At 46.4% G+C, this 12,969-nt stretch overlaps 1 protein-coding gene and 1 long non-coding RNA gene across 4 annotated transcripts in view; one reads left to right on the top strand and one right to left on the bottom strand.

Moving 5' to 3' along the window:
- Rora (RAR-related orphan receptor alpha) overlaps positions 1-4,611 on the bottom strand; it is a 734,843-nt gene extending 730,232 nt beyond the window's left edge. For 2 of the 3 annotated variants that reach the window (NM_013646.2, NM_001289917.1), the window contains exon 1: positions 4,043-4,229. In NM_013646.2, coding sequence (NP_038674.1) covers positions 4,043-4,208 — 166 coding nt within the window. In that variant the 5' untranslated portion in view covers positions 4,209-4,229. Of the gene's footprint in view, positions 1-4,042 lie in introns of all 3 variants that reach the window. The other variant, XM_011242682.3, reaches the window with a different exon arrangement.
- On the top strand, positions 4,224-4,948 carry Gm31325. The gene is made up of 2 exons (XR_379584.1): positions 4,224-4,290; positions 4,607-4,948. It is a non-coding gene; the product is annotated as a predicted gene, 31325 (long non-coding RNA).
- The last annotated feature ends 8,021 nt before the right edge of the window (positions 4,949-12,969 follow it).

Raw genomic sequence — 12,969 nt, 5'->3', positions numbered from 1 at the left:
AGGAGGAAGCAACAGAAAGGTTACCCTAACTATCATGAAATGCATTTTCTAAAATTATTCCTTTGCATTTTAAAGAGTATAATTATAAATGCTTTTATGAGCAATTTCCCAGAAAATTCAAGTCCTTCAATTAAAAAAGAAAAAAAAAGTTTATCCCATTCCTCTGGCAAAGGAATTTTTCTCCCAACCAGAGAAACTAATCTGAACATTCATCTCTAGAAAAGTTGCCATATCTCTAGGTAGGAGAACCTTCCAGAACATCGATCAGCAGGGGCTGGCGAGAAGGGCAAGGGAAGCATTTCCAGAGTGTAGGAGTTAGACAGTTCCAGCATCTCTCTGGGTTGCAGAGCCATGCAGGCCCTGTTAATTGACTTTTAAGTCACTCTCAGCTGAGCTTCCAGGGGGCGGTCCCTCCATCCCACCCAGCTTCTCAGTGTTAATCCCATCCTTTGGTTTTGATTTTTTCTCTCTCTCTTAGGTTGGCCTGTCCTAAAAGCCTTGCACACCAGTACTGGGAACCCACTCACTATGTGGTGCAGGGTCCTGTGAGGGTAACTTTAGTGATGTGCAATATGCAAGCTTCTGGTGCGCATATAATATGGAGATTCTGGGAAAGGGTTCCTAACAACAGTTATGTCACAATGCTCACAGCTCCCTAAAGCCCCTGAAAGCCACGTAAAATTAAAGATTCACGGTGGGTTTTTTCCTTTCATTTTTACCCATCATGTTGGTTCTTGCCTGTCTTTTATTTTCTTCCGCCTCTTTCACAGTGCTGTAAAGACAGGGCAGAGTGAAACCAGCTGTCATTAATACTTTCTAGAAAATCGAAGGGTTTCATTAAGACTGCTACCATTCCCTTGGAGTTGTAAGGAGCACAGGAAGATAAGCTTCCAGATTATGAAAGCACACATCTGATTTGGAAAGCCCAGGCACTGAAGGCCTCTAATCCGTTTCATACTTAGATTCCTAGGACGTAGGAATGTAGCAATAGCCTCAAATCTACCCTGGTAATATCTCATGAGGTCACATCAATGTCATGAGAATTACACCCTCCATCCCTATAGACTCCAAGCATCTGCCGGCTGCAAACAAGCCCTCAAAGCCCCTTGGAAAACGCCTCCCCGAGTCAGGAAGCTTCCCAATTCACCCAGAACCTTCACTCACCTTCCAGGAGGTGGCACAGGCTAATTGTGAGGTGGTGGTGTTTGCTTTGCGCTTTGAGCCTGTGCTTTTATGTTTTAAGTATTTAAGAGGCATAATCACCTAGTGTGTAGGTTAATTTCTTTCTGATATTGTAATTTATGCAACATTAATATGGGATGCCAGCTCCAATTTTCTTATGCTTACACTCCAGGAGCCGAGTTGAATATTCTGCCAACTCCATTACATCATCTAAAAACCCAAACATTTCCCATTTGCACAGCACTCACAACTACCCAGCATACTTACATAGTCTCTCTTTTTCTCCCAGATGCTCTCTCTCTCTCTCTCTCTCTCACTCTCTCTCTCTCTCTCTCTCTCTCTCTCTCTCACACACACACACACACACCAAGATTGGCAACCCTGAGAAGTAGATACTACATCTGAGGTCAAGGTCTGCAACTGCAAGTAGTTCCTGGAAGATATTACTATTGCTGTGTTGGCTAAAGGATGCCTCCATGTCTGACCTTCCTTTTTTCCATTCAGACTGTTATGTAACCTAGTGCCTGCGTGCCGGATGTGAGTGGAGTGTCTGGGCCTTCCTTCCCCCCTTCCCATTAAATCTCCTTGGAGAAACAGACAACAGACAGGTTTCTTCAAAGAATGGGGGTGGGGGCTCTAGGGGGTAGAGGGATATGGGTCAGCAGGCCATCCTGGAAGGTGCACATTGCTTCTATTTTTGTTCCTTGGATCTTTGGGGAGGCCGGGGGGGGTACCAAATTCCCCGGCTTTATATAATTTGCGAGTTACAGATTTGTAGTTGGTTCTGCAGCCTGCCACCCCATCTATTGCAAGAACACACCTGGCAGAAATGACACCTGAAGATGTTAATAAAGCAGGGGAGGTGGGGAGGGGCTAGAGAAAGAAGAAAGGCACAAACTAGAAATCAGAGCCACTTACTAGACACTGTGCACCCCTTCTTTTAAAAAAAAAAAAAAAAGCCTCCAAACACATGAAGGGGATTTTCTCCAGCGTTTCTGATTAACCCTGTTACATAACCCGCTCGCATTCCAAATCTCGGGCTCTAAATAGACTCCTTGCAGCCAAAAGCTCTGCACAAACTCGCAGAACTGGTGGTCCGTTGCGGCCGCCCCCCACCCGAAGCCTTCACACACACCCCTTTCCTTTCGTCCCGGTCCTTGTCGCCCCCATTCCCCTGATTCAAACAGAGCCTCGACACACTCTTCGGAAATCGCCTTTAATTAAATGGTACCCCACCACCACCACCAGCAGCAGCATATGTCATCCGGATGGCTTTTACTGTACTTGAATTCCGTGAATGGGAAAGCTCCCGGACAGGGGGTGTGGCTAAGGTGGGGCGGGAGGGGAGAATACTGTAAAACAGCCAGCACATGATCAGCCATGTTCCTACCTCCAACTAACACATCCAAGAGGAAGGGAGGGGCTCTCGGTCCCCCCTTCGTCTCCCCACAGACCCCATAGCCGCCAAACCTGGCTGGAGAGATCCACTCTGTCCCAAGCCCCTGGGTGGCTCGCAGGAGCCTGCTTCCTCCGGAGTGACAGGCGTGATTTATACATTATTTACAACAGTAATTAAAGCTGCAGCTTCCTCCTGCTCTTTGCAAACTCCAGGAGCATTCAAATAAATAATCCCCCACCCCCGAAGGAGGGGGTGGGGATCCCACAGCAGCTTCTGACACCTTTAAGAAAGAAGTCAGCTCCCCCCACCCGCGCTCCCCCGGTTAGACCACTTTTGGAAAACGACCGGAGAGGAGCAAGCACCCTTGTCTCCCCAGGTCCTCTCTTTCACACACTCCAGACACCAACACAAAATGAACCAAAGGCCCAGGAAGGGCTGCCTCCTTAGCCCTGGCCAACCAGCACTCAACTCCGATCAACCCCAGGTTCCGGCAGAAACGCTGGGCATCGCGGCGAGCGGAGGATTCCCAGAGCAGAAATAAGTTTGGGTGCTTTTCTCGGCTTTCTCTCTCGGCTTGTTTGCCTCGCAGCCGCTCCCTCCAATCGCGCGTGGAGCGCCCCACTCCACCATTGCCCTCCCTCCGCGCGCTGCACACGCCCCCTGCCAGCCTCCTCTAGGACTGCGGGCTCCGAACCCACGGCTACAAAGTTGCGCTTCTTCCTTTTGCCCGGCGGGGAAAATCAACTCCACAACATCCCGCGCGCTGGGACCCGGATCTCTCTGCCTTGTCCTCCAAGCCTACCCCCAAGAGCTGCAGAAGAGAAGCTGCCCGCGTCGCCCCCCTTCCGCCCCCTGAGACTTCTAGGTCTCTCACTCCTCCCGAACCTCCAAGCTTTTCCGGGAGAGGGAGGATTCGAACACTTCTCGATTCCTACCGCGGGGTGGTGGGGATGGGTATGAGGGAAACTGTCAAAAGCAGAAAAGGTAACCGAGAAAGCGAGTAGCCACAAACAGACCCCCTCCCCCTTCTTAAAAGGACACTACCGCTTTAAAAGTTTCTTTACCCCCACTCCCCCATCTCGGTTTCTTTTTGGTGGGGGGAATCGTATTTAATTTGGATAGCTCTTCTTTGCAGAAAATAAAACATGCAATCAAGGGGGAGGTGGGGTTGGAGTCGTCTGGCTGTCAACGCTCGGGTCCGTCCCCCATTGCCCTCTCCCGCAAGCCCAGCACTGGCTTGCAAAAGTTTGCAACATTTGTGGGGGGCCGCGGGGGGAGGGGCGGGGGTGCCGGTCGCTCAGGGCACCACGATAGGCTCGCGCGCGCGTGCACCGGTCCCGGGGACCCCGCGTGTCGCCCGCTCCCCGAGCGCGCGCTCCCCCGGGGTGCCTGGTCCCCTCCGGGCTCGGCGCACCGCTCCCGCCGCCCCCCTGCCCGGAGCCTGGTCGCAGCGTCTCCTACCTCGGCTGGAGCTCGCATAGCTCTGCCTGCGCCCCGCGCCCGGTGCCTCGCTCTTGCGGCCCGTGTCCTGGGTCAGCGGGGTCTCCCTGGAGCCCGCGGCCGCCTCCGAGCCGCTGCTGCCCGGTTCGCTGGCGGCGGGGTCGGGGGCTGCCGGAGCTGACTCCATGTTTTTTTTCCCAATGTAGAGATCGGCGGAGATGGCGAGCTCCGAGACTCCCTCTATCTTCTGTTTTCAGAGCGACTCTATGGTACCAAAAAAAAAAAAAAAAAAAAAGGAAAAGGAGACGGGCGAGAGCAGGAGGGACCTAGCCAGGCGAGAGCGCGAGCGAGCGCGCGAGTGGCGGTGGACGCGTGTGCGGCCGAGAGGGGACGTGAGGCGGGTTTGGCCACAGGCAGCGCTAGCGAGAGCGTCTCCAGCCGGCCCCCGCACCCACACTCTCCACCCTCCAGACCCCAGACCGGGAGCTACACAAGGCTGCCAAATTTGGGAGGTGGAGAAGAGGGAGGGAGGAGAAAGATGGGGTGCCTCCTGCGCCCCGATCCTCCCTCTCCTCTTTAACCCAGCTACAGAAAGGATCGGTCGGCGACGTGTGGCTCTGTCTACTTTTGAGATTCCCTCGGGGGCAGTAACTCGGTGTCTCCTATCCGCAGCCAGCTTGGGAGGAGGAGACAAATCCGGTTATCCGCGTTGGGGCACTCGCTGGTAACTGCAGCTCTCTGCAAGCTCGGTCCGAGGCTGGGGAAAACTAAAAGGGAATTAGAAGCTGACTGACAACCCTCTGGAAGGAGGAAGGTGGGAGGACCAGACGACAAACTTGGCGCTTTTTACTTTGGGATGGGACAGTCTGGGGTTTCCAGTCTTAGATATGACTGAGTCTAAAATAAATTTTGTGATTGTAGGATGCATATGTCTAGCCAGTAACTAGTGTTATGGGAAGAGGTCTCTTTCAAGCTCTTTTGCCGTGTTTTTTTTTTTTTTTTTTTTTCCTCCATGAAGGATCCAGAAACTGTTTGGCAGGCCACTATTTTGTGAAGAAAACTTTGGTCAGTTTGGTGAAGGACTTCTGAACCCATGAAAGGGGCCTAGCTGCATCTGAACTCCAGTGTGTCTGCTAGTTTCCTATTCCCACTGGTATTTTTGCTATTAAATGCACAGGCTCATCTACAGCAGACAGACATCCTGGAGAGGTATTAATAACGTCTGGATAATAAAAAAAATCCAGATAATTAACGAGTCTTATCTTTATAAGGCATGATTCTGAGCTTAACTCCCTTTGGAGCACACCCATCTACTAGCTGATACTTAAGGAAAGCTGAGAATTAAGTGCTTACCTCTACCCCAAACTCCAGTAGGAAATATCAGCACTAATAGGCTGGGTGGTGAATATCCTTATGTGAGAGCTGGCTTCTCTGTCTCAATAATGAAGCCACCATTTCCTTTTATTTCTGAAGATGCTAATGAAATCAGTTCATTTTTACACCCCCACCTTCCTTCCAGAAAACCTGAAAAATTTAACAACACAAATATTATTATCTACCAGAAGGTGGCAAAAATAAGTGTGTTTCAGGGGTGTGCGGTGGGGGGAGAATGGGGAGACATTGTACTTTGCTAATTTTCTGGTTTGGAAAATGCTTTTTTTAAAAAAAAAAAAAAGGATAAATCTAGTTAAATAGTTTAAGAAGGCTCCTCCCACACCCCCTGCCAGTTGCTGTTGATTGGTTATGTGGATTGGATTCAAGCACACAGTGATCTTTGCCATGGCCTGTGTATTCACCTGCCTAGCTGTGGCCCATTCTTCCAGATGATCTGGATGGGATGTGAAGGCTTCTAACACCTAAATCTGAGCTCTGCAATGATCCCTGGCCATAGACTATCCGCTGGTGCCTGTACACAGTGCTATAATGGTCTCCTCTATCTCAAATCAGATGGGTGGATTCCCCAGACTCATTTTCTGAGTAGCATCTACTCTCAGGACTTTCTATTGGTTAGCCTGTTGCTGATGTTCTTGCACCATCACATTTGACTTCTCTAAGTCTAAACAAACACTTCAAAGCACACAGCTTAATAGACAACTTCCTCTGGGACAGAAGTCTCAAAATACATCTGCTGGTTGTCTTAGAATATTGTTTTATTTTTTTTATTTTTATTTTAAGTTGTTACTTGAAACAGAGTTACATCACTCTCCTGTTTATTTTTTTACTCCAGCTCCTCCTAGTAACTCCCCCTCCCATTCCCACTCCTACCCCCCCCAAAAAAAGCTCTTGGTCTTTGATTACATTTGTTGCATATATATGCACGTGTGTAAACACAAATAAATATAAATCAAACCTGCTACGTCCGTTTTGAATTGGTGGTGTGTATATGGCTTCAAAGCTGACCACTCTGCATTGAACAACTAATTAAAGATGCTCATCCTGAGAAAGGCTGATTCTACCCCCCCATGTTCATAGTTACCTATAGTTCAAGTCTAGAAACAGGATCTCTTCAACGTTAATATCAATATCAATATTGATATCACTCTGGTTTTATTTATGTTGATTCAATGAGAGACTGTATCACAGCAGAGTCCCTACTCTTCTGGCTCTTCCAATATTTCTGAACTTTCTTCTACCATGTTCCCTGAGCCGTAGAGAGTGGAGCTGTGATGTAGATGTATCCGTTGGGGCCTTGCCTCCCCCATGATCTCTGCCTTGTATCCAGTTGTGGTTTTCTAGGTAGGGCTCCAATTGCTATAAAGAGAAGCTTCTTTGAGGAAGCTGATAGTAGCCACAGCTATCGGTGTTCATAAGGATAAACTGTAGAATGTAGTAATTACACTGTTGTAGCAAAGTGGTGGAGATAGATTCTTGTTGTTCAATAGCTTCCTTGATGGTTCTCCTTCAACCAATTGGATTAGGTCAGTCTAGAAACATCTTCCAGAAAAGAAAGTAAGGCCCTTCAAGCCTTAGTCGAGATAGAGGCAGATCTCTGTGAATTTGAGGCAATCTGGTCTACAAAGTGAGTTCCAGACTAGTGGGGATTACAGAGTGAAACCTTGTTTCAAAACAAAATGAAACACTGAGATAAAGTCTGCTCCCTTTGGAGAAAGATCCCAGAGAAGGGTGGGGGGCAAATTTCTCCTAACTTAACACAGTTGCTGTGTCTGAGTTTAAAACAATCAGAAACTCAAATGTGGTCCCCTAGGGGAAAAATAAAAGTGAGCTAGACACCTTCTTGCCTGTCAATCATTGCTAGTTACTAGAGTGTAAATCACCTGGGTTGGGGAAGCATTTGAAACTGGAAGAACACAGTGAGCAGGTCTATATTCTTTCCCTTCCTGGGGTCCTTTTCTGATTACTAATTAAGACTCTCCAGTTTTCCAGATATTTGGATAGACAGGAACCTCTTTTAGACCCTGCTCATGGAACAAAGGGCAACAATGTTTGCTTTTAAGTGATTTTTTCCCCTTACACTCAGTTCTCTGATAGGCTCTGGCTCAGAAAAGCTGCTCTCTATAGAGGAGATGAGTCTAAATCCATGTTTTGCTTTCCAGTTTCTTCTTCCTCCCCCTGTCCCCATACGGAGTCCAGGACCTCCTCACCAATCCCAGGTCCCCCTCCCTATGGCAATACTACTTAATTCTCTGCTAGGGTAATTACAGAGAACCTCCAAGTTCATTTGGAGTCTTGTCACATTCCAGTCCCTAACTGTCCTCATCCCAGTGCATCTGCTGGGTTCTATAACTCTTGGCTCTGACATCTGCACCTCCTTTTTGTTGTCTTCATTCAATATCAGACATGTTTGCTCCCCACAAACCATTGCAGCAACCTTCCCAATAGCTGGCCTTCAGTCTTCTAACCACTGGAAGCCATTCATTCTAGATAGCACTGCCAAATTAATTACCCTGAACTACAAGCTCTCATTTCCCACCATGTCACTCCCATGCTTACAAGACTTTAATGGCTCCCCATTGCCTATCCAATTAGCTACTAACTAGTCAACAAGGTATTCAAGGCTCTACCTCACTTATCTTGGCACTCCTACACCAAGGATGGAAAGCAGATCTCATCTCAGGTTGCTTGGAAAGGTGTGGGCTGGAATTGATGAATGCTGTCTCCCATGGGCGGAAGGATGGGAAGTGTGACACACATGCGAGTTTGAGTTTGCCAAACTACCTTACATAATCTCTAAAATCCGGGTTCAGTCTTCAGGCCAGGGTGGGCAATGCTGCTTCCTTCTGCCTCCTTAGTGGGTCCACATTACATGTCAATGTCTCTTTTCTCTGAGTGCCTTTCCTGCATCCCTGCTTTCTCTTTTGACTGACATCAAGCTTCAGTTGCATACCACTATTTGGCCTGTCTTGATGATTCTTTGTTCCTCTGCCACAGGATATCTTGGAGTCCAAGCTGGTCCCAAACTCCAGAATGACCTTGAACTTCTAATCCTCCTGTCTCCACTTCCTGAGTGCTGGGATAAATGGTGTATACTGCCACACTGGATTTATTTGGTGTTAGGCACTGAACCCAGAGATTCAGACATGCTAGCCAAGCACTCTGCCAACTGAGCCATATCCCCAGATGGACCCCCTTTTCTTTGTTTACATCAGACCCACCCCCCAACTCTTCTCTTCTGTTAACTCCTCACTGACCCCTTCCCAACAAGTTTGCCTCCAACTCTCATGCCCTGTTCTTTTAACAAACTGCTGATGCCAGTGAGTGTCTCCCACATGTGCATGGGTGTGGAACCACACCCCCAAGGTAAATGACTCTTACTCCTCCCCCTTCCTTAGCCATCAACTGCCAATAGCTCCTCAGTTATGGGAGGGGCTCATAAAGGCCCATTAACGTAGCTTCCTCGCAACACCCATGCTGGAGTGTTAGTTGGCTTGCCTGGTCATCACAGCTTCTATGAGCTCATAGTTCAATAGCCATGTCAAGTCCAGAAGACAGCATTACAGAGCAGTCTTCCCCAGCCTCCAGCTCTTACCTTCTTCCCACCCCCTCTTCCATGATGTTTCCTAGGCTTTGGGGTAGCTAAGTTGCAGTACCCAGCTGCACCCCTTTTAAAACATGTAATATTGTCTTCGTAGATGTCACAGGATTGTTTGAACACTTATCTTTCCTGGGAGATGATAACAATTCTTGAAGACAATCATCATGCCCTTGTACATACATAGTAGACAGCCATTGGAGTTCCTGGGTTTGGGGAACAGAATTGAACTCATCACAAAATACCACGTCCACACAGTGATCCCATTACACAACAAGAACGAGAGCCTGAGTATTTCAACTTTCAATCACTTGGAATAAGGCTTTCCTTCCTGGATAAAAGATTAGCTGACATGTATGGGCTGTTAAAATTTATATATGCAAAAAAGTTGACAGTTATTTTTCTTACATTTCTTGGCAAGAGGGGAGAGAATTAAAATGATGGCAGTATATAGCAGAATTTCCTCGGGAGCACGGAGCTTTCTACAACACTCACAAGAACAAAGGAGATGGAAAATTAAACCTGAGTGCCCAGACAACAAGTTTCCTTCCTTTCAAAATAGCTTCAGGAGACTGAAGCAGCCATGTGTTGGAATAAAATCTAATGGAAATGTAGTTCTGCTCTTGGGCCTGGGACAAATGGCTCCGGTAAAGGTGTGGTCTATACCCAGGGTCATAAGAGCCCTTAGGCTAAACCCAAAAGGCAAGGCTTGGGCTGGATACCCTTCTTACTAATGGAATCTGCCTGGCCTCCACCGCCTCCGCCTGGTGAAGGTACTTTGAGACTTTGAATCCTTTAAAAGGCAAGGTCTGGCTGGAGGAAGCAGATAGGGCTGGAGGAACCCTAAGGGCTGGCCTTCAAAGGCTATATAATAGGTACCTACTTCCTGCTGTGTTTCTCTTCAAAAGAAGCCATTATCATGGAAACAGCTTCCACCACAAAATCCAGTCCCTGGCCTGATGGCCTGAAACCCTGAGCCAAAATAATATTTCTCAAAAGGAAAAAAAAAACAAAAACAAAAAACAAAAAAACAGGTTTCTTTCAAGGATAGAGTAACTGAAAACACAATCTTTTTAGTGGGAAGAGCAAACCTAAACATGGCAGACACTAAGAAGTTAAAAAGGAATGTAAGCCTACAGTGTCCACTTGAGATGACTCACTCCACCTGATCCCATTTTACCAATGAAGAAACAAACATAGAGAAGTGACTTCCTCATAGCAACCCAATTGATGAGGAACATTTATTAAATTTATTGTAATTGGTTGTTGAAATAACAGCGGTTTAGATATGTTGGGTTAAATAAAATGTTACTGAATGATATTTAATTTCTTCTCTCTCACCCTTATTTAAAATCTGACCAATAGGAGCTGGAGAGATGGCTCTTTTCTTCTTCTTCTTCTTCTTCTTCTTCTTCTTCTTCTTCTTCTTCTTCTTCTTCTTCTTCTTCTTCTCCTTCTCCTTCTCCTTCTCCTTCTCCTTCTCCTTCTCCTTCTCCTTCTCCTTCTCCTTCTCCTTCTCCTTCTCCTTCTCCTTCTCCTTCTTCTTCTTCTTCTTTTCTCCTTCTCCTCCTCCCCCCCCTCCTCCTCCTCCTCCTCCTTCTTAGCCCAGGTTTGATTCCTACCACCCATATGATAGCTCACAAATATCTCTCATTCTGGTTCCAGGAAGTTCAGAATCCTCCTCTGACTTCGGAGGGGCCCAAGCACACACATACACACACATTCATACGCAGGGAAAAAATGAAAACAAAACAAAAAAATTAAATCTGACTAGTAGGACATTTAAATTATTGTGTGACTGACATTCTAGCTCTATAATGCAAAGTGGGGTAGACTGTCTCTGGCACACAGTAGGTATGTTAAAGAGTTATTAAGAGTCATCATCACTGTAAGGGCTCAGCTACAGACACCTTGAGTTAACACCCACCCTTTCTGTTCTTAAAACCTTAATTGTGCTTCTGCAGTTTGCAAGACATGGAGCTGGTGCTAAGATTCAGAGTTCCTGTGACTTGTAGGGAAGGTGAGACCTTTAGGCAGCACAGTTCCCTGCCTCCCTTACCATCGCCCAGGACTGAGGCTGAAGTCTGCTATTAATCAATTGGTAATTGTCTTCAGAGCTAGTGGCAGGGAGGGATGGGTCCTGGGCAGCTAGTGTACCCTTTGATAGTTTCTGGAGGCAGAGCTGTGGAGTTCCGAGTAGAACAGAAAAGCCTTTGACAGTATGCTGCCTTCCCTCCCCTGGTGAAGATCAGTTTATTGTGGGTATGTGTGTCCATTTCTGGACTGCCTATTCTGTTCCCTTTATCCATTTGTCTGCTCTTTCGCAAATACTACACAGTCTTGATGACTGTGGTTTGGAACTGAATCTTTAATTCCATGCCATTGTAATTAAGGGAATGTGAATGGACCCATGTGGCTAATGGACATTGTATTTGACAGTGCAGACTGCTCATTTCACCTTCTGGGATTTCTTCCCATGGAGATTCATTCATAGATATTTAGCTTCATACATTTAGCATCTGCGAACACTTATTTTGTTACAAAACACATGCAAGATACAGTAGAAGATTTTAAGAGAAATCAGACAGATCATCTGTCCTCTGTGAGGATATAAGACAAGTTCATCCGCATCTGAGCTTTAAGACACAAGAAGGTCAGTGTCAGAGTGTTGCTGGGTTGGTAGAACACTTGACTAGTATGCATGAGGCTCTGGGCTCTATTCCCAGCACTATATAAACCAGTGTAAGACACTGAATACCTGTAATCTTAACTCTCAGGAGGTAGAGACAGGAAGATCAGAAATGTAAGGTCATCCTCAGCTGCATTGTTAGTTCCAGGCAAGCCTGAGCCACACTGAACCCTAGCTCCAAAACAAACAAACAAAAAAAATCCCAAACAAACAAATCGATATTAAATACCACAGAATGGGTTTAGGTAAAGGGTCTGAGAAGGAGCCAGTATGATAAAGGTTTTTTGAAAAGTAAGAATTTCATGACTGATGTTCAAGAATAATAATATAAAGTTGAGAAGTAGTTGTGTTTATTAAAAAGATGAGCTGTTTGTAAGAAGCTTTGGGGTAGCTGAGTCTTTTTTATCTTCCAGATCTGGGAATTCATGTTAATTATCAGCTTGCCAGGATCGAGGATCAGCTGGGCGATGGACCCCTGGACATACTTTCCCGGGATAATCTTGATTACCTGAATTAGAATGGGAAGACCTGCCCACTGTGGGTGGCACCATTTCCTAGGCAAGGGGACCACAGATAGTCTGAGATGAAGAAGGGAGCTGGACATGCATCCATCCATCCTTAGTCCTCTGCCTCTTTATTGTGATGATAAAGCGGCTTCAGGCTCCTATAGATGCTACTTCCCTCTCGATGATGAACTATATCTTGAACTGTGAGCAGAAGTAAACCCTTTCTCCCTTAAGTTGCCTTTTTCAGAGTATTTTATATAGCAACAGAAAAGAAACTAACCATAGAGTTGTAATCACACACACACTTCTCTTCTAAAGAACTACAGAGCAATTTCCCTTGGCCAAGGGATTATTTATTGCCTTTCATATAGGTCAGTGGATATCAACTTAGAAATGCAGATTCTCAGGTCTCAGCCAGATTTTCTGAGGCTGAAAGTCTTGGAGTTGTGGTTGTGATATCTGTGTCTATAACCAGACATTTTATGTGCCTGTTCTTTTGAAAATGTTTGAGAAACACTGTTGTGGGTCCAAGGGTGTCTGAACCATAAAAACACAGATGTAGACACATGGGTACTGTAGGAGTGAGATCTACATCTCTGTACCTGATCATTTGACCTGTCCTTCTGCAAGCCCCAGAATTCCCTGCAGCACACAAGGAACCTACCACTGCTGAGTCTAGGATACCTTACCATTTGGGTGGCAATTACATAGAAAGAACTTTTTAAAGTCCTATTATTCTGGAAAGATTTGGGTAGAGATAAAA

The sequence above is a fragment of the Mus musculus genome, chromosome 9 (assembly GCF_000001635.26).
Source record: "Mus musculus strain C57BL/6J chromosome 9, GRCm38.p6 C57BL/6J".
Taxonomy (NCBI): Eukaryota; Metazoa; Chordata; class Mammalia; order Rodentia; family Muridae; genus Mus; species Mus musculus.
Note: the sequence above shows the minus strand (reverse complement) of the source record. Positions and strands in the feature narration are given on the sequence as shown.